The 23,458-nt window shown below is 38.2% G+C and overlaps 1 protein-coding gene across 1 annotated transcript in view; it reads left to right on the top strand.

Annotated features, from left to right (window-relative positions):
• Nucleotides 1-20,461, top strand: part of VAPA (VAMP associated protein A) — a 28,043-nt gene extending 7,582 nt beyond the window's left edge. Inside the window, exons 2-6 of the mRNA XM_042869606.1 lie at nt 8,113-8,265; nt 14,641-14,744; nt 16,168-16,248; nt 18,581-18,757; nt 19,677-20,461. Of these exons, the coding sequence (XP_042725540.1) occupies nt 8,113-8,265; nt 14,641-14,744; nt 16,168-16,248; nt 18,581-18,757; nt 19,677-19,835 (674 nt within the window). The 3' untranslated portion in view covers nt 19,836-20,461. The remainder of the gene's footprint in view (nt 1-8,112; nt 8,266-14,640; nt 14,745-16,167; nt 16,249-18,580; nt 18,758-19,676) is intronic.
• Nucleotides 20,462-23,458: the final 2,997 nt, after the last annotated feature.

Raw genomic sequence — 23,458 nt, 5'->3', positions numbered from 1 at the left:
AGCCCTGAGCTAACAGTTCCCATGCACCTTCTTAGGCTGTTGGGAGCTGCTCGCAAGGAAACTGGTGAAAGTCAGAAGGGTTCTGGTGTTCTGTTCAGTGTTTAACCTCTGATGTCCGGTTCTTTTGGACACACACTGGGAAAAGCACACAGCTTTGGGTTGGGTCTTCAGTAATGAGTCTTTGCACAGAATGCTGCATGCTATTGCAGCTGTCAGCTGAGATAATTAGGCACATTCTGATGACTGCTTTATAGCTTGGAGAATATCTGGAATGTTGCAATTCAGATCAGACAGGTGCATCCATTTGGAAGTTTTGTAGCTGATCTGCTGTATTCTTGGATATTCTAAATAGCAGATCTGGGCTTTTCAGCATTGCTGAAACCTGTTATAAACTGTAGGAGGTTAAAATATAAAAAAAAAAGTTTACAACAAAAAGAAAGGAGGAAGTTATTTATTTAACTAGTCCTGTTGTTCAAATCTGCTAATATTCTTTGAAGTCTAAGAGCCTGTAATTACCAAATTAATTAGTTATCCTGCCTCCTCCAAGTAAAGAGAACAGTTGCACCAGCAGGAAGTTTGTATCATAGCCCTTACACCATGTTAACCCCTTACTCAGTATGTAATGAAAGAGTGCATGTATGTATTTCTGGTTATTTGAGGACTTCGGGCATCATTTGCTATCTAAAATACTCATGGTGATTAGTAATAAAATATTTCTACTGCTGTTATTTCAACAGAGAGGGTGCTTTGGGATGAATAATGATTTGCTGTTGTAATTCTACTAGGATAAAGACTTAAGAATTTGAGCTACCAATTTTAGTATGCTTAGTGTATATTTGGTAAGATAACAGGATGACCAGAGAGCTGAATTCCAAGGAGAGAATTCACAATAACGTAGGATTAAGATGAACTTTCCTTTATCGCTGATAACATGATATGCCTTTATTAATGGTGCTCTTTCAGTAGGAAAGATGTAAAAAATAACCATGTGAGTGCTAGATTTTGGGGCTTAAAATAAGCATTAATATGTTTGGATGAAGTTATTGCATGTTCTACCATGTTATTAATAGTGCTTGTTGAAGCTAAAGAAACCCTTGTTCATATTTAACCTCAGGACAGTCTCCTGTCAGTCTGTGTTTTACCCAGTATATAAAGTAGATAACGTTCTATTTATCAGAATTCATGGAAATCATCTGTGGCTGCACTTTACCCTTGAGACAGATGCTTTTTCTGTTTTTCCTGTGGTTCTTGGCCACTAACATGCCAGGAGCAAGCTGGAGTAAATATGAAATTCTGATCCAGAGAGAAAATAAAAAGAAAAAAAAAAGTCTGTTTTGTCTGGCTTGAAATGCTGCTGTACTGTATTCTTCTCTTTTCTGCGTTGGACGAGAGTCGAAAGGTTTCAGTTCTCATTTCTCTTACGCCACCCCTCAGTAAAAGCATGCAGGTCAGCTTCTGTACGAGCACTGCTCTTAAGCCGTATAGCTGCATATGGGCTCTCCTTGCCCCTTTGACTGAGAAAAACAAACCCTTTTAGAACTAAAAATGGGTGTTGTCTCAGCTTTTTGTAGGAGAGATGTTTGGTGAATAGACTGTCAGTGTGGATGCTGACAGTGTGTCCTTGTGAGCAGTGCGGGTAGAAATCTGATGTTTCCCATGATAAACAGTGCTAGCCTGGAGCAAGCCTTCTGGAGCTGTGCTTGTTGAGGCCTATTAGATTTCCTGTTAAGATTTTTTTTTTTTGCATTATGACATCTTTGTGCAAATTGATGATGAAATTAAGAGCTATTTCTCAAGTGCTGGGGTGGAATAAGAAGAGAGATTCTGTATTATTGCTCTAATATATGGATCCATATATATATATATATGGATATATATGAGAGCAATGACTGTTTGTGGCTATTAATCTTGCAACTTCACCTACTGATTATTCCTGATCATTCAGACTTTCAATGTTGAAGTGTCAGGTCATGAAGTATAAGCTATTGTGCTTGGTAGACCATGACTATTTTCAGTGTAGGTCATCTGTGGCAGCTGGAGTTTTTCTTTGTGGGATATTTCAATAATCATGGTTTTGATATTTCAAGAGAAAGGTGGGCGATATTCATTGGCGGTGGATGTTATGGATTCTGTTTAGTTTATTTTTTGCAAAGATTTGAATAGGAATGGCTTAAGACCAGTTGATAGAAATAACATTCCACTTGTTCTTTTTTGATTTGTGCCAAGTGTCACCTATTTTTTTTTTTTTTTTTCTGGAAAGTATTATTAAATTTGAAGCAATTCAGTGCTTCAGATCTCATCTGTATTTTAAGACCAGTGAGGTTATGTATTAGAGTAGTTTGAGTTACTGCTGTACACTGGTTTTCCACTTGTAGACATCTTACCTTTGTTTTTTTCAGTAGTGAACAATGTTTGCTTGCTGGTAAAGTGCAAGTTGCAGCTTAATGCTGGCAGTTTATTTGCTTTAATTTTTTTTAAATTAATAAGTGTATTTCTAGTATAAGGTGAAATGTATTTCTATAGTATAAGGTGAAATAGAAATATTTCAGAGGGCTTTTAAAAATAGTTGGATAAACTCAGGAGGAAAAACCTGAAGGTTATCAGGCCAGCACTATTCTTGGTAGGGTACACTGAAAGAAAGCTGGAGTCTCGGGCTGTAAGAAGCTTGTAGGATGAATTTCAGGCCCTTTGTGAAATAGCTCTGGTTTTTAACTTTGTATTTTCAATCAGTATTCATATTTAGGATGACAACTGATGTATCACAGTGGCTGTTTCCTCTTGGAAATACTTCTGGTTTTCATATTTATCTCAGATGTAGGAGCACATGTTTACTGATCATTTGGAAAACTCCTTAACATCCAGGATCATCTTCTAGCTCACAAGCAGCCCATTCCAACAGGCAGAACATCAGACAAAAGCATACAGAGGGTGGAAACAAGGGAATGAGACTCAGGAGGAATCCAGTGTTGTTGTCCAAGCATGCAGAGATTAGGTTAGGAAAGATAAAGCCCAGATGGAGTTGAATTTGGGCAGGGATGTCAAGACCAGCAAGAAAGGCTTCTGTAAGTACCTTGCTGACAAAAGAGGGATATGTGCCTACTGCTGAAGGAGGTATGGGGCCTGATTACATAGACTATGTAGAAGGCCAAGTACTTAACATCTTCTTTGCCTCAGTCTTCATTAGCAACACTGGTCTTCTGGAATCCCATGTCCCAGTGACCGAGGAGAAAATCTAGAACCAGGAAGAAGCATCCGTGGTTGTAGGTCAGGTCAGGCAATACTTAAGCTAACTGGACATACTTAGGTCTGTGGGCCCAGATGGAATGCGCCCGTGGGTGAGTGCTCAGGGAGCTGGCAGGGCATTACTGTGAGGCCACTCTTTATAATCCTTAATTGAGGTGGTGATTGAGAGAAGTGCTAGAAGATTGGAGGAAAGCAAATGCCACTCCTGTTTCAAGAAGGGCAAGAAGGAGGACCCAGGGACTACAGGCCAGTCAGCCTCACCTTGATCCCTGGGAAGGTGATAGAATGGCTACTCCTAGAAAGCATTTCTAGGCATGTGAAGGGCAAGGGAGTCATCTGGAGTAGTCAGCATGGATTCACCATGGGGAAGGCTTGATCAATTTGGTGAGCTTCTGTGGTGAAGTGGCTGGCCTGGTAGATGAGGAGAGAACAGTAGATAGTTTCTGCCTGGACATTCACTGAGGATTTTGATACAGCCTTTCATGAGATCCTTACAGAAAAGCTGTTGATGAATGGATGAGCAGAGTTGGGGGGTGGATAAGAGAGAGTCTAACTGTCTGGATCCAGAAAGTAGTCGTCAGTGGTGCAAAGTCTTGCTGGAGGAGAGTAACTTGTGGTGTACTACAGGGGTCAGTATGGATTTGGTCCCATTTAACCACTTCATTTATGATCTGGTGCACTCTGTGTAAGTTTGCAGATGACACAAAAGTCTGAGGCATGACTGGTAGGCCAGGAAATGGTGCTGCCATCCAGGGGGACCTGGTCAGGCTGGAGAAATGGATGGATAGGAACCTCCCAAAGTTCAGTGAGGGGAAATGCTGAGTTGCACAGCTTTGCAGGATAGGAGCTGGGGATCCTGGTGGACATCAAGTTGAATGTGAGTCTTCAGTGTTCGGTTGCCGCAAAGGAGACTAGTGGTATGCCAGGCTGCATCAGGAACAGTATTGACTTTAGCTCCTTTCTCATACGTTAGTACTGAAGACATTAAGTGCAGTAAATTATTTTTCTTTGCCCGCCCAACCTGACTTTATTATACACAGAACAAAATTACGCTGCCTGAGTTTGTTTTGGAAAAGATACCTTGAAGTCTTCTGTGTATATTGAGCGCTCTCAGACTTTGAAATGCAATGAAACAGTTGTGGAAAAACTCCATCCCACTTAGAGCACGTCATAGAAACAATTTTTGAACTTAATACTGCAACTTACCCACTTGTAAGGAGCTTGGAACCTTTTGGCTGGTTTGTGTACTTTCTTATGTATACTTGTATTTTTTTGGATATGATGATGTATTACTTTAATGTGCCAGTTTACTGCTTAAATAAACTTTAGTCCCATGCGTGAGATGAAGTACCTTTGGTATGGAGTCAGCTTGGATGTTAGCTTTTTGAAGTTCAGTGTCTCAAAGAGAACGATCTACTTGCATTTAAGTTGTTTCATATAAACTACTGTCCAACCCTTTAATAATGTGTACCCGTTTTTGTAGAACTCTGAGACAGCAGCTGTGATATTATACAGTGGTGAATTTACTGTATTTCAGAGACTATGCTCTGTGATGAGATCTTTATATGTGTTATGGGTAGGTCTTCTGATTTTGAATTGAACGTCTAATAATCAAATTTGTCCCCTTCTAAAAAATGCTTTCAGTTCATTTGCTCTGTACTGTTAATGAGTAGATGCTGGCTGTAATCTCTGACTTTCCCCATAGGTATCTTGAACTGAGGAGGTTTCTTTCAGCTCTTCCTTCACACTCTAGAAAGGCATATTCATGTCATAATTTTCTCCGTTATGTTTGACTTGGCTGGGCAGAAGGAGGGCTGGGTGTTCAGGAGACCTGAATTTAGAGAGAAAATATGACAACACTGATCCCAGAAGACCTTTGTACAGATCCTACTTGTCTAGAAATACATCATCTTTAGATTCTACTGCAGTGAAATTGGCAAGGCAGTGGCAAGCAAGGAAACTTGGGACTGCATTTCAGCAGTGGAAGCTGGCTCTGCAGAGTCTGTGTCATTTCTTCCCGCTTGCTGCTTGCTGTAGTCCAGGATATGTGGTTGCCAGAGGCAACCTCGGCATTAATGTTGCTGCGGCTGCACAGTTAAGATTGCTGGAATGGAAATTCAGTGTATCATGTTTTTGGAGATCTCTAGTTTCTCTGAGTGTAGGCAGCGTCTGTCATTCCTTTCTAAGGCCATTTTAAGTTGAAAAGGCAAGAAAAATCTTGGCATGAGTTGTCACTGCACCTTTCACAACAGTTGGAATAACCTGGCACTCTCACAGTTTTTATTCTGGAAAGATGCTGTAACTGGTGTCTTGTCTGCATGCTGCCAAATGGGTTTAACTCCCTGCGCCCTTTGAAATGACTCTTATTCCCAGGAGCTGTTAGATTGAAATTACAGGTTTAAAAAGCAATGCTGTCTTGTCGCTGTATATCGCAGTTATATCAGTATATGTTGAAGATCTTACCTGCAACTAGGGTTTCCAGAATCCCAGCCTTTGTTGTTTTAACATTCCCAATTCTTCTCCCCTCTGTTCTCATGCTTTTTCTCAAGGAACTGTCGTGATTTAAGCTCTTGTGCTTGGGCTGCTGGTCTCAACCAGTCATTTGTTTTCCTGTTCCCAGCAGTATGTGTGTCTGGCTGGAAACTCCTGAATCCTCTTCTGCTGTTGCATGGTTTCTTATTTGAAGCATATGCCATTCTAATTGAGTGTATGGTGCTCCTCAGAATGCTAATAGATTTTTTTACTCTGTCTTATCGTCCTTGTGTCAGATAGGTCTGCACTTACACCTCAGCTCAAGATCACTGCTGTCACTAAACTAAGTAGCTGGGTGCTGCAGGAACAGGGAAAGCTGGTTTTATTTTGTTCTTGTTTTCTGTTTGCACGGAAGTTCCTTATGAGCTGTGTGTTAAATCTGATGGTTTTGAGTCTGGAGGGGTTTTATGTAGCTTTTGTAGAGCTTGTCTAGATTTACAATTAACAATCCAACAAAACAGAAGGAGGGAAAAAAAACCTGACACAAAAAAGCCAAGCCAGGTTTGAGGTGCTGTGCACTGCGAAGGTACTGCCTGCACGGCTATAAATAAATCCGAGAATTATGTCCTTAATGATGTTTATATAGCTCAAAAAAGAAATGGTTGGTCTGGGTGTATCACCAGTCTCTGAGGATTATTCAGATACCTGCTTTTACTTCAGCTTGTGCTGCGGGTTATGGAAGTTATTTTTAGGTGAGACTCTGTAAGGAAATGCAACTGGATCCTGCTGGGGCAGTCAAGGGGCAAGTGGCAGGAAACTTTAAAGTCGTTCTGTAAACCTTCCTTGTGGGTCCTATGCCAAGTTTGAGTGGATTAAGAGTGTGATTATTTTCCTGTACCATGTAGAGTCAGACTAGAAATGAATTTTTCAGACGACTAACACCAATTAGGTCCTATTTTCTCAGGAAAAAAAGTCTTGAATTTTAACTGGCTTGTGTGTGTTTTCAGTTATGGCTTGCTATTCTGGTTCTCAGTCCCAGTTCGTCTTCATTGATTTGTATCCTGTTGTTTTACATTAAGGCTGTGTTCAGTACTCTTTCAAAATCAAGGATGTGGACTGAAAGAGGATTGTGGAAATCAAACTTTGGTCAGATAGTGAGCCCTCTAGTGTAGTAACATGCTTGCTAGCCTTAGTACAACTTCCTTCAGAGTAGTCCTGAGACCTCTGTGGAATACTGTGTCTGAAAGAGAATCAGTGTATTTTACCTTGTACAATTGGTGGTTTTGTTGTACCTTGCAACTCGTATAGGTATAAAAATACACATTTTTCTACAATAGAAGGCTTTTTTAAAATGGAATAATAGTTGTTGCAATTTCAACAGTGGTGAAATGACTACATTTTGTAGTGATTACGTTTGTAATTTCTAAAGATAGTCAAGAGGCTTCTTGAAAGTTAAGGTGCGTGTGAAATAATATTGAATAAATTTCATGTTCATTTGCAATTTCGTTTTCTAAGTTGTGTTCCTTTAGTGCCTGTGCATTCATGCTTTCAGGATGATGGGCACCACTCATAACACGGAACCTTTTTTGCTATTACTGCATGGCACCAAATGGAGGTGATCTGTTCTGGAAGAAGAGCTTTTACAGCTTAATATTGAAATTGTTTTGAATTGCTGCTCTTGTGCAATCCAATCATAGAGACAGTTGCTATCTTGATGGTTTAACACAGCCAATATACTGCATCAGATAGGTGTATCTGGCAATTTGTTTCTTTTCTGTGAATTTGTTAGAGTATATGAATAAGTAGAATATCATCTTCCTTGCCTGCTTTGAATTTAAATAATGAGGTTTATGTGCTTCTGTCAAGTCTGTAGGAACTCAGAACTCGAACAGAAATTGAAGTGTCAGGTGCAGTTAGTCTGTTCCAGTATCATAGTGTTTACTGTCTTTGAAACTCTTCCAAATGTTTGAAGTACATGTTGTGTCTCTATCTCTAAAGAAAAAAAAAAACAGCAGAACTTAGTTTAGCATTTGACCATTACCTTGCAGGTACTTAAGATGTTAAGAATGCTGTGATAAAATTAACATAATGCCTCCTCTGTTTAAGAAAAAAAAATCTGTCTATATATGTGTATATGAACTTCTTGCACCAGCAGCTTGAATCAATCACACTATTTATTTCTTCATTACTTTAGTATATATTATTCTAACTTGGTTGATAGAGTATGCTTTGCGTGTAACGGTTTATGTGCTTAACAGATGTATGATTTAACCAGTTTTTAGAAACATACTGCCTTCGGATTACATTAGGTTAAGAATAATTTGTGCAGTATAAGCAGGTTTCCTTTCCACAGATACATGCATATTTAAAAGAATGACTTTTTTTTTTTTTTTCTAGGTCCCTTTACAGATGTAGTAACCACAAATCTCAAGCTACGAAATCCATCAGATAGGAAAGTATGCTTCAAAGTGAAGACCACAGCACCTCGTCGATACTGTGTGAGGCCAAATAGTGGAATTATTGACCCAGGATCATCTGTAACTGTTTCAGGTAAAATCAAATAGTTGCAGGTTGTGTGCTTTTAGACTTTTCATCACGTTCTCTAATAGTGATCTCAGAGGCTGTTGTAAGTATGCCAGCTTTTCAAAAAGACTTAAAAGTAAAACTGTTTCCCTTCACTAGTGTAAATATCGACTTCTGATGGTGTAGACTTGCAGAGATGCATGAAAATGGTCTATGCCAGAAACATTTGTCATTTGCTTTGTTTACCTGCAGGTCTCTATATGTAAAGGAAGGAAGAAAGTTGGAAATGGACAGTGACATTAACAATACCTTTACTCCAAACTACTGTATTCATGTTTCTGTCTTTAAGTGGGACATTACTCAACTGCTCTGATGTGTCTCAAGTTTAACATTTGATAGTTCATTGCATTAAGCAAAAACCCAAAAGGTTCATTGCTGTGGAATAGTTGTTTTGATAGTACTGGTCCCTGTTGTCTGAACTCTGTTATTTCATAAAAGAGCTGTGTGTGTTACATAGCATATGTGAAGTGACAGTCATTAAATTGCTTTTAATTTTTTTTCCCCATTAATTTAGGTAGAGCTGTTTTATAGCCCTAAGACTTGAAAAATGTAGAACTTGGGATACTTCATGTTTTTCTTGGTGAGGGTTAAAAAAAGGATCCTTACTACTCAGCGTTGTGAACCTTGAAGCCACACAATACTTTTACACAATATTTTTTTTCCCATGAAGCTGTAGCTAGGTTTGGCTTATATACTTCATTCTGACAATCAGCAATATTTTGATAGTTGGACATGTAGTGGTCTAAATCTGTATGAGATTGGATTCTGTCATTCTCAAGAAAATGAATGAAGAGTAGATACTGGCCTTGTGACTCGGTAAAGGATTTTGGTAGATTGTTCTCCCAGTTGTGAGTTAGTAATTTTCTGAGTAAGGGAGTTTTCAAGCCAGAAAAGGAATGTGGACCCATCATATTGCCCAACATGGAGAGAAGGAAATCTCTTAGATAGCCTGTGGTCTTCCAGATTGTAGCAATAAAAGTAATGAGCTCCTAGATCTCCTTAGTCTAGAAAGCCAATTTTTGTAGCAGCTCTGAAAAGATAGAGCAAAGCAAAAAGGAAACGTGGTGAAATTCTCAGAGCTTTTCAGGTTCATAACCGTCCCGTTGTATCCTTGGGGAAATTTAAAAGCAGCTGAGGAACTAGCTTCAGGTGTTTGTTGAAAAATTGCAAGAAATAACTTAGGGAAGCTGCTTAAATTTTGATTGATTAAAATGTTAAGATTAACATTCCCTATAGCTGAGTCATCAGTTCTCCGATCTAATATCAATGATCTCTAGAAAGTGACCTTTTAAAACTTCTGTATTGCCATGGACAATTTGTTGTTTTGTGGGTGGAAGATTGCTTTACTGAGAAAATTATTTCAAAATTTGGATTGTCAAAAGCTTACTTTTTTACTTTGACTCTCAGTCATTTGTCTCAATTATGTATTTGATTGCTAGACTACAACCGTCTGGTATCAAGGGTTTTTTTTCCTGTGATCCTGCAATATCTCATGATTTCATAGTTCTGCGTCATAGTTACAGCTTGCCTAGAAAAGCTTCTCATTCTTGGAGATGTCAAAGGCCAGGTTGGTTGGGACTTCAGCCAGCCCAGTCCACTGGAACGTGCCTCTGCCTGCAGCAGGCAAGTTGGAACTGGGCGATCTTTAAGGTCCCTTCTAACCCAAATCTTTCCATTATTGTGCATCATCCTTTTAATTCTTTAAATTGTTCATTTTTTGACTGTCCTTTTGAAAAAGAGAAACTGCTGTATCTGTTTCAAATATTTTAGCTTCAGTTTGACCTATGAAGGGGAACAGTATCATAGATCATCACAGCTGGTTGACTTCCCATTTTGCATCTCTGTGAATACTGTTGTTTCTGTGTTACAGGAATCTCGTGCAGTTATTCAGCTGCAGTAACTCCAAGGTGCAGCTATTTAGTAACAGCTACTTTTCAGAATTAGGACTTTTTTTACTGCTGTTTTCTTGTTGTGTTTTGTTGTTATGCATGACTTCTTTTGGGTCACTTGGTAGGCCAAGTGCACAGATAGTTTTTTCTAGTGACCCACTTTATCTCACGCATCTCTCTACTAAGTGTTTTCAGTGCTGACTCATTGTTCATATCATTAAAAATAGATTTCTCTCACATTGTTGGGCAGAGAGAGCTCATTGTAGGATACCATGGTCTGAAGCTCTGTGTTCAAAACTAAACGTTGACAGTGCTAGCTGACTTTAGCCCATATAAATACATTAGCTGATTCAGAGCCAAGGGAGTTTTAAAGTTTATTATTGGAAATGTGATTTAAAAGCCGTTATAATGAAGCCTGTGGACATTTTATGTATCATTCAATCGTGAATGAGTAGCTTTCAACATTTTCATTCAACATTTTCAGCAGTGTTTATACATTCTTTCAAAAACACTAAGTCATTGAGACCTGCTTTTCTACTGTTGATCTGAATGGCTTTTCCTTTACTTTGATGAGTGAGATTAACTATTTGTTATGTATCGTCTATACTGGTAGCTTCCTGTTGGCTTTTCGTTCCAGTGTTTAGTATACTACCATTCTTTCTTCACAGCTTTTTACTGTTACTTGTTGCTGTTCTTCCTTCTGGTTTTCAGGCCCATTTAAGATATATCCTGTGGAGACAAAACCCTCCAATGTGGAAAATATTATTACCTTACTAACAGGAGGATTGATTTTGTAACTATTTGTTGTAATTCTCCTAGAGCTGATACCTGAACTGTTTGTGGATTCCAAGAATGTGCCGAAAACTGCAGCTTCTTCCTTCATGAGGCTTTCCATGATTGTTCAAAGCCTAACATAGCTTTCAATAGTTCTTTGAATTCATGAATTCTTTCCATGAAGAAAGAAGAACAAAGGATAAGTCCCAGAAGATTGGAGACTTGCCAGTGTGACTCCCATCTACAAGAAGGGTCGTAAGGTAGATCCAGGGAACTACAGGTCTGTCAGCCTGACTTTGGTGCCAGAGAAGGTTATGGAGCAGATTGTGTTGAGGGAGATCACGTGGCATGTGTGGGACAACTTGGGGATCAGGCCTAGCCAGCCTTGATGGATTTGTGAAGGGCAGGTCCTGCTTTACCAACCTGATCTCCTTCTATGATCGAGTGACCTGCCTGGTGGATGAGAGAGAGGCTGTTGATGTGGTCTGCTTTGACTTCAGCAAGGCCTTTGACACTGTCTCCCACAGTATTCTCCTGCAGAAGCTGGCAGCCCATGGCTTGGACAGGTACACTCTTGGCCGGGTAAAGAACTGGCTATAGGGCCGGGCCCAGAGAGTGGTGGTGAATGGAGCTAAATCCAGCTGGTGTCTGGTCACAAGTGGTCCCCAGGGGTCTGTGCTGGGGCCTGTCCTCTTCAGTGTCTTTATTGATGACCTGGATGAGGACATTGAGCACACCCTCAGTAAGTTTGCAGATGACACCAAGTTGGCTGGAAGTGTCGATCTGCCTAGGGGTAGCGAGGCCCTACAGAGGGATCTGGACAGGCCGGATGGCTGGGCTGAAGCCAATGGGGTGAGGTTCAGCAAGACCTAATGCCAAGTTACACTTCAGCTGCAGCAACCCCAGGCAGTGCTACAGGCTTGTTGTGCTGAGGGACATGGTTTAAAGAGAACTATTGGCGATAGGTGGACTGGATGATCTTGTAGGTCTTTTCCAACCTTGGTGATTCTATGATTCTATGGTTCTGTTCTCTGCTGGCTTTCATTCAGTTGTGCTTTCAGCTGTTACCTAGTGGTCAAAGAGTACAAAGTTATTTAACTAGCTATCGAAGGATTTTGCCAGTTCTCAGATAGTAGAAAGCTGGCTTTGCTGTTTTTCAAGGTTTTTCCTTGGTGAAAGGAAGAGTACTATATCTTTTCTGTAGTCTGTTGATAGAAATGATCTTAGAGATAAATTAGTATAGGAAGAAGCCTTTAGTTTAATGATTTATGTTTTGGACCCAAGTAACTAATGATTGAGTAACTAATGAGAAACTCTGGCTTTAAACCTTTCAAAATAGGATTGTTTGAAAGCATGTCAAATACTGCAGTTCCTTTCACTTCTTTATTTTAACTCAGATTGCTAGATGTAGTGATAGATTATTTAGTTATCCTTTGATTATGCTGTATGCAGCTTTCAGCAGGGAAAAATACCTAATAAGCACTCAACAGCAAACATCTGCAACATTTAACCAGTATGTAGGGTCTAAAATTAGGTGGCAGTATGATTTGGAAGTAACTTTTCATATGGACTTGTGAATTTGGAGAGACAAAGGTAATCATTTTGATATTGTACTTACTGTTTTGTCAACTTATACAGTTCAGTTCTACTGTGAAGAACTTGAAGAATTTGGTTTGTGTAAAAGCAAGGGTGTTGAACTGTTCATCCAATGAAGATTTAGAATTGTGGGAAATATAATTTCCAACAATTCAATTACAGCGGTATTGAAATCTGACTGAACTTCTTGAGAACATATGGGAAGCTTGTTCAGAGCATACAGTGGGTTTTTCTAGCTAAATGGGTGTTTCTGCTGTAGCTTTTTTTTTCATTGCTGTAAAATAGCTAGCAGTATAGGCTCCTGTTCATAGGACTCCGTAAGTACATAATTCATTTTATCTGAGATCACTTACATTTACCTTAGTTTTACATAAGGATGCACTAAGCTTGTATTCAGTTTCAATGAGACTCAAGTGTGTGTGCACTGTCAAAAATCTGTCTTTACAGTTCTCTCTGGGTCATCAGCCTCTGGTAGAAAGTTGGAAGTGTGGACGTGTGTACATGCATGTACAGATACTTGTTATGTTTTTATTGTCCTGGACTCCTATCTGGATTGAGTCAACAATTGTCTTTCCTGATCTGCTCTATGGAGGTGCACTGTGCTGGTCATCTCCTCATACTTCTACTTCAGTAGTCCTCCAGTGCTACTATGACAAACCTTGTATGATCAGATATTTCAGTCCCTACGCTGTGCTCATTACATCCGTAGATAGGCTGCTATATCCTATAACATTCTGGTCTGAATTACAGACATGTCCTTTTCAGTCCCTTTGAACTAAAGAAACCATGAAAATAATGACGCCAGAGTGATCTGGCTTCCCCTCTGGGCTGTTTTCTAAACAAAACCACAATCACTAACAGAAAACCAGCCTCCTAATGGCTTTGTACAGTTTGGATGGATGAAGATTCTGTACTCTGTAATTGAAGCATTCCTTTAAAAATACTGTAGTAGTGCAGTAATAATTGAGATGATGAATATTGTTATGTTGATGTTATTTATTTTTCCACTGAATTTGTATATACTTCAAAATAATAACTTTGAAATTGAGTTTCCTTTCTCAACCAACATAATTTTCAGCTTTGGAAAGCAGTCATTCAGAAATTGTCCTGTCACAAAAGTACTCCTTGTATATTCTATCTCTGGTACTTGTAGTACAAACTGGATTGTGTCAAAAATGTCTGGTTTTATTCAGGCAGGTGGTTGCATTTTTAATTTTTTTTTAAAAATCTGCATTAGATTATGTTCAAGGCTGAAAATGCAGAGGTAAAAAACATCAGATAAAATACAAAGAGAGGGTGTTAAGTATTTAATGCTTCACTTACAACTGCCTTTACAGAAGGCTTGGTTTTGGATTCCATCCCTCTTTCTCCACTGGTAAAATAGAATTCAAATGCATACATGGATTGTGAGTACTTTTAAGCAAATGTTAGCTGTTAGGCTGGACTTAAGGATAATAATGTCAAAACCTGAATAAAATGTGTTTTGTAGTTATTCTCCAACTAATCACTTTATCTTTTAAGAACTGAATTTGAAACTTTTCTACAGTGAACTATTAAAGTCCTTGACAGCATTTCTTCTTTTAATAATTCTGGTCTGAATTAAGTATTTTAGTAGTTTTGCTCCTAGCTAAAATTAGTATGTCTTTAGAAGTCAGTTGAGCTTCTGCTGGTTGGTGGCCAGTGTAACACAGGTTCTTCTTCCCTTTCTCCCTTGGATAGATGTTGTGAAGTCTGCCAGAGTTCTTTTTCCTTTGCATTAACTCAGTCACAAAGTGTGTTTATTCAAAAGGAAAATCCTATGGTGTTTGTTCGCTCTGTGTCTTAGTGGATGTATTTTTTCTTACTTGTTTATTAAATCTCTTCTTGCTATAGTAGGTGGAGAAATAATCTTTAAAGCTACATTATTAAGGTGTTTCCCCTCATTACTTGTTGCTATAGTTTGTATCTACAGTATTTTCAGTGCTGCCTTCATGTCTTAACTTTTGGTGTCTTGTCAGTGAGAATCTGAAGTGTGTAGCATTTTTTTTTTTTAAAGAGTGATCAGATCATGTAGTTAAATGTTTAATTTTATTCTTTTGAACAGTAATGCTGCAGCCTTTTGACTACGACCCAAATGAGAAGAGTAAACACAAGTTTATGGTACAAACAATCTATGCACCACCAAATATTTCAGATATGGAGGCAGTGGTAAGTAAAAATGGGATAGAATTACTAGTTTGGACTTTTTTTTTTTTTTTTTTAAATCAATCTTAAGTTTAAATGAATCATGTTTTCAGAGTGTTTTATTTTTGGAAAATTGAATTTCCTCCGAACAAATATGATTTCTATGAATGATTCAGGGTTTTAAATATTAAATACAAGTTCAGTTCACAGAATTTGCCTATAGGACTGATTAAATCAAACTAGTAGTAAATCAAAGGTAAGGTCTGTTCAATGTTAAATTACTGTTGCGTTGTATCTGATCTGCAGCTCATTGAAAGCACAATGATAGATTTATTTTCTTTAGTAGTAGAATAAGTTGTGTTTTCTGTTTTTGAGTGGGACTGGTCCAATGAAAGATCAGAAAGAAAAGATTAGTTTTGTGCATGTAAATTCAGAAGAACAGCTTAGAAGCAATTGGAAGGCTGGCCTTCAGTTGTCAGAACATGCTCTTTAGAGCATACATGGGCTCCCATGAGCATACATATCAGAGTCCAGGGGACTGCTGCATGGACTGCTGTTTCTAAACACTTCCCCGAGTTCAAATGGTGATTCATGCATTTCCATGGAGGAAAAGTAAACAAAGTAAAGATAAGGTTTATGAATCACTAAAATCCACTAAACCTCTGCAGGCTGAGGCTCTCTTCCTGTATGTATGAAGGCAAAGATGATTGTGGCATTTCTCTCCACTGGAAACACTGGAAAAGTTTTTGTTAAGCTTTTGAGACATGCGGCTACAAAAATAACATCTCTCCTTGTTGTCTGGTTTACGTTTTTTTAATATGCTCTTGTTTATGTGTGAGAAGTGAAGCATCTACCATTTGGTGAGAATATAAAAATTCATTTCAGAAATACCTTTCAAATAACAGCTTTCTCAAAGTGTTGAAGTAAAGAATACTGAGGAACGAATCTGGCAGAAAATCAGTAATTATAGTTATGAGTTAGCGTGCAATTAGTGCCAGTGACAAAAGAGAACTAAAGAAACTTACTCTGGAGCTAAGTATAGAATCGCTAAAAGTGTCTTTCAGCAATTTATTTAAAATGGGTGCTTCCAAGATAGAATGTAAGGAGCAGCGATAGACCGATTCAGATGGTACTCTATTTCTGATTGTGTTACAGAAACCATTCTGCTGTCATTCTTGCTGTGCCCTACAAATCTCTGGATCCATCTTGACATTCAGTTCACTTGATTCCATTTCCAGACTGAAGTTTAACCACACCTAGCTTTCAGTACATCTGTAGTAGTTGAAGGTGAACGAAATGCGGACAAAAGCAAATCTGAAAATTTCAGCTAGGGCAAGGATGGTATTCAGCTTTGTAAGAGCTATAGGGAAGCTGTAAGAGCAGGCTTAATGAACTGTTCAGATTTTTGTGTGATTGGTTTATTAAATAACTATGTTACTTGTTTTAGTGGAAAGAAGCAAAACCCGATGAGTTAATGGACTCCAAATTGAGATGTGTGTTTGAAATGCCCAATGAAAATGATAAACTGGTAAGTAAGGAAAGAGTTAAAAAAAACCTGTCATACACTGTTAGGATCCTTCAGAAATTTGTTTGCATCTTTTTTAAAGTTGTTTGGTTTGTTGGTTAAATGGATTGTTGGAATCTCCACTAAATTAAATGGACAGGACTGGGCTTTGCTTTGTATAACAACATATGGAGTGAATTACATTAAATTTCAGGATGAACACTGATATTCTTTGTGCACGGTTTGCGCGTTGTAGTGCAAACAAATCAGTGTTGTCTTCCACTGTATATAATTTGCCATGGTACCATAATTTCAAATTGTTTAAACTAATGCAAACAAATTATCCTTTCATTATTCTTATTCCTGACTGACTTTAGCATTATATTGCCGTCGGATAAAAACTGAGTCGTCAGTACTGCGTACAGGGAAAAGCAAATTGAATCATTTGCTTTTTGAAGTATTAAATGCTTTTCAGTTTTAAAAATTCTCTTCCTAATTCATCTGAATGGGGAAAGGAAGTACTGTTTAGAAATTAATGTGCTCTGGAAGCCCTAACTACATCATTTAAGGTAGTGGTACAGACAGATAATCCAGATGAAAAAACCTCTTAAATGCGTCCGACTTCAAACAAAATCAATTGTGTTTGTATAGGAGATGACATTTTCATTGTATGTGGACTGAAGATGTCTGTTTTGTGTCCTCTGATGTTTGGAATAATAGTTAGCTGTCAGTTATCTAGCTTTTTTGGAATAAGATTGAAATTCTTACATGTTAATGCTTTTTTACTGTCATTCTTCTCGTTTATGGAATCTTAATGCTGTACATTCCCACTTATTTACCTTTAATTTTTTTTTTTTGGTGCTGCTTTTAGCATCATGAGATAAAGTGCTGAAACAGGATTTCTGTTAGTGACCTTATTCACGTCATTACTTTGACTTGTCTTTAATCCTGTCCAGTTTGTACTGTAGTCAGGTAGGTATGTTAGGAGGAAGTTTATCTTTTTTGGTTGAGGATAACTTAAGGCGTGGGCTTTTATTCAGCTGTACAAGTTGCCTATGTGTGCCTCTTACTAAATCATACCTTAGATATAACAAAGTAGTACAAAATACATTTATACTTTCTTTAATGTGATACTTTGATAGTATAGACTGCACATAGTTACGTTTTTCTGAGTAGCAGCATGAGGTTGCAAACCCTGATGTTTTAGCAGGTTTAGGCACTGGCTCAAGCCTTGTGATGAGAAATCTGCCAGGACCCCTCAGAATATGCCTTACTTACCAGGGTGCAAGTACTTCACTCCAGTTGGCTGCTGCTCTCTTCAGATGCCTACCAGTCGCAGCCTGGAGACTGATATAAGGGAACCAGTCAGGGAGGTGAGACAGCAGAGGAAGGAGGTTTGCTTTAGGAGATAAGGTCTCTATTGAAGTCCCAGTACTACGAAAGGAGCTCTTTTTAGCTAATAAACAACAAAAAAAAGCTCCAAAAAAAAAAAAAAAGCTTCTCTGCTTACTCATGGTAAAAATAGGCTGGTCTTTTTAGATCCGGTTAGGAGAGTGCTTGTGTAGAATAGCAGGGTACATCTCTTAGGCTGCCTGTGGTTGCACTGCTGAAGATTTAAAATGCTAGATATATTACTTTTTAATAGGTTTTCTGTTATGTTCAGGTTGGACTGCTTTCCATGCAGTGAGATCTAACAGATGATACAGCTCTGTAGTTTATCTAGTAGACTTAGTGCAGCTTGAATTTTAATGTGAGTCCAGTCTGAACTTCAACACAGCTTTGTGCTGTTCCCCTAAAGAACCTTCGGATGGCTTGGTCTGGAAGGGACCTCAAAGCCCAGCCAGCCCCAACCCTCTGCCATGGGCAGGGCTGCCCCCCAGCAGCTCAGCTGCCCTGGGCTCCATCCAACCTGTCTGAGCGCCTCCAGGGATGGAGCACCACAGCTTACATGGGCAGCTGTGCCAGCGCCTCACCACCCTCTGAGTGGGGAGGAAAAAAAAAACCACAACAAAAACAAATTCTGCTCTTTTCCACTTAGTTATTTTCCTACCAAGTTCAAATGTTATTTGGTGCATTTTATGTTACTGTGCACTTTGGTGCCTGCTGAATTAGTGTTCAGCAGCTTAAGTGCTTGGTTTTGCCTCTGTGGTACATAGTACAAAATGAAAGCAGTAGATTCTTCTTTTGCTCTTTAGTACTTCCACTAATCAGAACTAAACCAATCACAGAAGTCTTTTATTTAGAGTACTGTAAATATAACTCTCCATACTAGTTACTGGATTGTGTTTCAGTTTTAAGCTGTGGATAATTTTTCTCTAGGTAAGTACAATTCTCAAGTCATTCTTAATATTTGTAGAATGATATAGATGCAAGCAAACCCGCTCCAGTACAGAATACATCTAAGCAGGATGGACCGATGCCAAAACCACATAGTGTTTCACTTAATGATACTGAAACGAGGAAGCTAGTGGAAGAATGCAAAAGACTTCAGACAGAGGTTATGAAGCTGTCAGAAGAAAATCGGCACCTGAGAGTAAGTTCTGCTTCCTCATTTATATTGAAATGATTCCATGCTGCTTGATTGAGAAGTCTGGTTTGTAATGAGACTTAAAAATGTTTATTCTGGAATTAGATACAAGTGTGGGAATGTGAAGGTTGATTTGCAGTGTAATTTTACTGTTGTGTATGGTTTATATGTTTCTGTGATTGAGACTTTGGGATTATCATGGGTGAGATACTGAAGCTACATGGTTTTCTTAAACGAAATGCAGTAAATATAGGCATAGGTGAGGTGATTTTTAGTTACTTTTACAACCCAGATTTAGCTTTTAATAGAAGTGTTTTATTATTCATTCTTAAGAATAAGTAAACGAGATCCAAATCAGTAACACAGCATCTCTGATTATTAATCAAAAAGAGCAACTGATTGACCACTGGAGGTAAGCAAACATTGCTTTCCAGTACCTTCTATGTAAAGGTGCTCCTTCAGTAACTTGTAACTAATTGATAGGTGACTTTGTGACTTTTCTGTGTATTTGGTATTGGGTATGAAAAATTTCAGAGGCAAGTGTAGCCTAAAATAATGTAATTACTGTAATTCTGCTGTTGTTCGAACACTTTGATAAATAAACACAAAGCAGGTGTTTCTCTTTGCCAGTAAGGAATTACTGCTATTTCATTCTTACATGGTAAGTAAAAGTAGGATTCTTTGTTTTGCCTAGCAAGAATTTTAGTATCTTTCATAAGCAGAGCATGGGCAAACTATCTCTATTTGACATGACACCATTTCTTCTGTGGGTTTAGTGTGCTATAATATTACTTTTCAAATTGCTGTCTTTATTTAGTTAAGTAAATTTGACCTTTGAGTTGGGTTATATAAAATTGTAAAATAAATAAAATTAAAAAATAATGTTTTTGTATTCTTCATCTCTGTATATTTTTTTCCCCCTTAGGATGAAGGCTTGAGGCTCAGAAAGGTAGCACACTCGGATAAATCTGGATCACCCACAGCTTTGGCCCTCAGAGATAATGGCTCTAATTCTCTTCCATCACTTCTTGTTGTAATTGCAGCCATTTTCATTGGATTCTTTCTAGGGAAATTCATCTTGTAGAAAGGATGAATGAGAGAAGCATGCAAAATGCAGCTTCTGTTTTTTTGTTTTGTTTTGTTTTGTTTTTCTTGGCCAGAAAAAGATTTGTTTACCTACCATTTCATTGGTAGTATGGCCCAAGTGACCATTTTTGTGTACAGCATCATAACAGGCTTTGCCTTTAATGATCTCGCACGGTTAGAAAACACAATCTAAAAAGACAACTGTTCGGCTACCGGACAAAATTGTACATTGAGTCATAAATAGCAGGTGTCAGTTGCACAGTCAGTCCTTTATGGAAATTCATAAATAAAGAATTGTTCTTTCTGTGGTTTTAATAAGAGTTCAGAAATTGTTCAGAGTCTTGTAAATGTTATTTTAATAATCCTTTAAAATTTTATCTGTTGCTGTTACCTCTTGAAAAATGATCTATTAGATTGCTAATCCCACTCATTCAGGAATATGACAAGAGGTATTCTGGGGGAAATGGTGCCTCTTACTGTGTAAATTTTCTCCTTACCTTACTTTGCTAATATCATGCAGAATTTCTTTCTTATCCCTTGTGAGGCATTGTTGAGAGTTCTTCATCCTTACAATCCTGTCCCATAATATTTAACATTACAAAAGAAATAAAATTGTTAACAGATTTTCTGCTGGGTAGCCTGTTTGTGTGTGTCATACTTTTAGAAGGGGATTCGTAACAAGTTCATTGTTCACGGCAATTTGCTGCTTGTAACAAATTTTGAAGTTTATTTGCATAAGTCTTTGGCTTAGACTGTTGTAATTGAAGTGGGAAGAGGAGAGGAAAAACAAAAAAAAGAAGGGTCTCCATTCTGTTTGTAAAAAAAAAAAAAGAAAAAAAAAAAAACCATGAAAGAAAACAAACAAAAACAAACAAAAAAACCCCACCACAAATGGTTTCTGGCCGTTTTCAGCTACAGAGAGGATAATTGTCAGACTTGTTTTGGGACAGAATAATTTGGATATCCAGCAGGTACAAATGCCAGGCATGAATGTTATCAGTACATCAGCAATTTGCTTGCAATGTGCAAGTGTAATAATCAACTTTCTGCTCCATCCTTGGATTTTTTGGGTGTCTTCCAGGAGTCAACATTATTCTCCTTTGATTTCTTAAGGGTGCTTAATTCAAATGTACCAACTTACTGGGTCTGTAATTCCATTTTAGTAGACAATCAGAAATGTAATATGAATGATTCAGACACCCGTAATGAATTCCATGATGCAAAAGAGTTGGTATTTGCTGAGGGAGCCTTAGTTGCTCACTACTTGAAAACAAGTCATTTTATGCAACTCTTGGCAGACTTACCCATGTTGACCATGTGTAGCTACGTTTTAAAGAATGCATTTTGGGGGTCTAAAATGCTTCCTGCACTTAATCCTAAGTCTTGCCTCATCTTCAAATATGTCCTAAAACAGTCAGTAGTAATGCAACAAAATAGCTGTGCTTTTAACTAAACATAATCCACTACAGGGAATTACTTGTAAACTGAAAAATTACAGAAGGGATGTATTCCTGTAAGTGACATTGTTTATGCTTTTGGACAGCTTGACTTGATGTGGTGCAGCTAAGTGTGTTAGACCTTGGTATATGCACACGTTACCTAGCTGAGAAAAATGTTCTAGAGAAGATGTATGTTATCTTGGTTGCCTTTGATTTCTAGTGCTTTTTTCTTTTCTTTTTTTTTTTTTTTTAAAGAAAACTATAATTACGTCATGTTCTGTCATTTCTGTCTGATAAACTTTTTATAAAATCTTGCATACATGCGAGGAAGGTGATGAAAATACAAATACTGTTTATCTTTTCACTTAAGCATGCAAGCTCAGATGTTTCCAATTACTTGTTCCAGTATCTGCATTCAAGTCGCCTTCCATCCCAGTGACTGGAAACACTGTTAATGTCTTGATTATTTTGGTTCTGCTGGTTCGAAATAGTGTAATTCTCCCAGTTTTTTTCTTGAAATAGAACATTAATGCATCAGACTTCCATAGCCTGTTCCAAACTAAGTACGTTGAACATAATGAAGGCAATAAGTGTGCAGGATGTGGTTTGCCTGAGACAGAGCAGTCATTCCTGCATAGAAGGAAAAAAACATTCCTTGGAGATCTCAAAATATTTACAGCATAGTGTGTGGAGGTTTTCAGGGGTAGCTTTCAAGACTTGAGAGCAGAAAAAGGAGTCATTGCTCAATGTAGCCAACAGGTTCTGGCAGCAGTAATGAGGTGAAAACAGTGATAGAATAAGATGGGAATGACCGATTTTCATAAATACAAAGCAGGTGGTCATAGAACTTGGTCGTGGTTTGAGTAATGTCTTCAAAGTGAAAGTGTGCAGCGGTCTCATAACCAGTGTACTTACTGATGGTATAAGGAGACTGTCTTGGTTTCCAGTAATCCCTTCATAGCTGTATATAGAATGTATTGCTAACACTATTTTGCTCTCAGGAGTTACTTTGGATGAGATCAACTGTATTCAGTGAATTCTGTAATATGGATTAAATTGTTTGTGTTTGTTCCTGAAATGGTTAGAACTTTTTGCTTTGTCTGCCTGCTTACTTGTGTATGTAAGCATGGGGAAATAGCCTCTGCTGCTCCTAATGACAAGATCAGGTGACAGTGCCCGTGAAGTCCTGTGAGGCTAAATGTGCAACTTGAGTTAAATATACAACACAAATCCTATTTTGACTTTTCAGAAGAACAAGATGGAGCAAGTGTACAGTATCAAAGTAGTATTAAAAGCTTTTCTGAACTCATCACTCTACAGAAGGGTGATGTGATTATTCAGGTGAAGAAAAAGCCTTGTTAAATAGAAAATAGAACTTCTGTAGTAATTCTGGGCACCACATTTAATCCACAGTAAAAAGGTGTATATGTATGAATTTGATTTTTAAAAAGTTATTTGCATCAGTGCACAATTTATTTGTGCAATTCTACTCATTCTCTAAAAGCTGTTAGACTTTTAGAGTCTGTTGATCAGGCTTGCATGTTTTTTGCTGCTATGATTGAAGCCTTCCCACTTGAGAAGCAGCCAGACATTAGCTTGAAAGTCATTGTCCTCTTGGAAGGAGAGGGGGCGGAGGGAGGAGGTGGGAGATGACATCTTGCAAAGGGGAAAGACAAAGTCAATAAGCAAAACTTATTTTTCAGGCCTTCTTCAAAGATATTAAAATCTGAAGTGTTAATAAACCATTAAAAACTTAGTAGTGTCCTTTTTTATTATGAAACTTCTCCCCGAATGCTTATGTTCTGTAGGCTTTAGGATACCCAGTAGGTGTATGTAGGTCTCTATCTAGGACCATCTTACAGGTGGTCTGACTGCCCTGCTGTAGGGACTGCTGGCGGATAGCACAAAGCTGGCATGGATGGAGATTGGGTGCTGGAGTGAATCTGCCCAGCACTATGGGTGCTGATGACTTGCTTGATTTACAGTAATCATCATGACAAAGATATCTTTTTTTTTCCTGTTTGGAGTCACGAGTGTCTGTGAGCAGCCTTGCCAGCACGAACTCTTGCTTCAGTCTTGCAAGAGATGGAAGATCTTTGTGGCTACAGAGCAGCCCTCATATAGATCAGTATTGACCTGCCCTGTTCTTTGTGTTTATGGGTGGATTCAATTTCTGCATCGT

The sequence above is a fragment of the Lagopus leucura genome, unplaced genomic scaffold (genome assembly GCF_019238085.1).
Source record: "Lagopus leucura isolate 7727_CA_CO unplaced genomic scaffold, USGS_WTPT01 Super-Scaffold_100002, whole genome shotgun sequence".
Taxonomy (NCBI): domain Eukaryota; kingdom Metazoa; phylum Chordata; class Aves; order Galliformes; family Phasianidae; genus Lagopus; species Lagopus leucura.
Note: the sequence above shows the minus strand (reverse complement) of the source record. Positions and strands in the feature narration are given on the sequence as shown.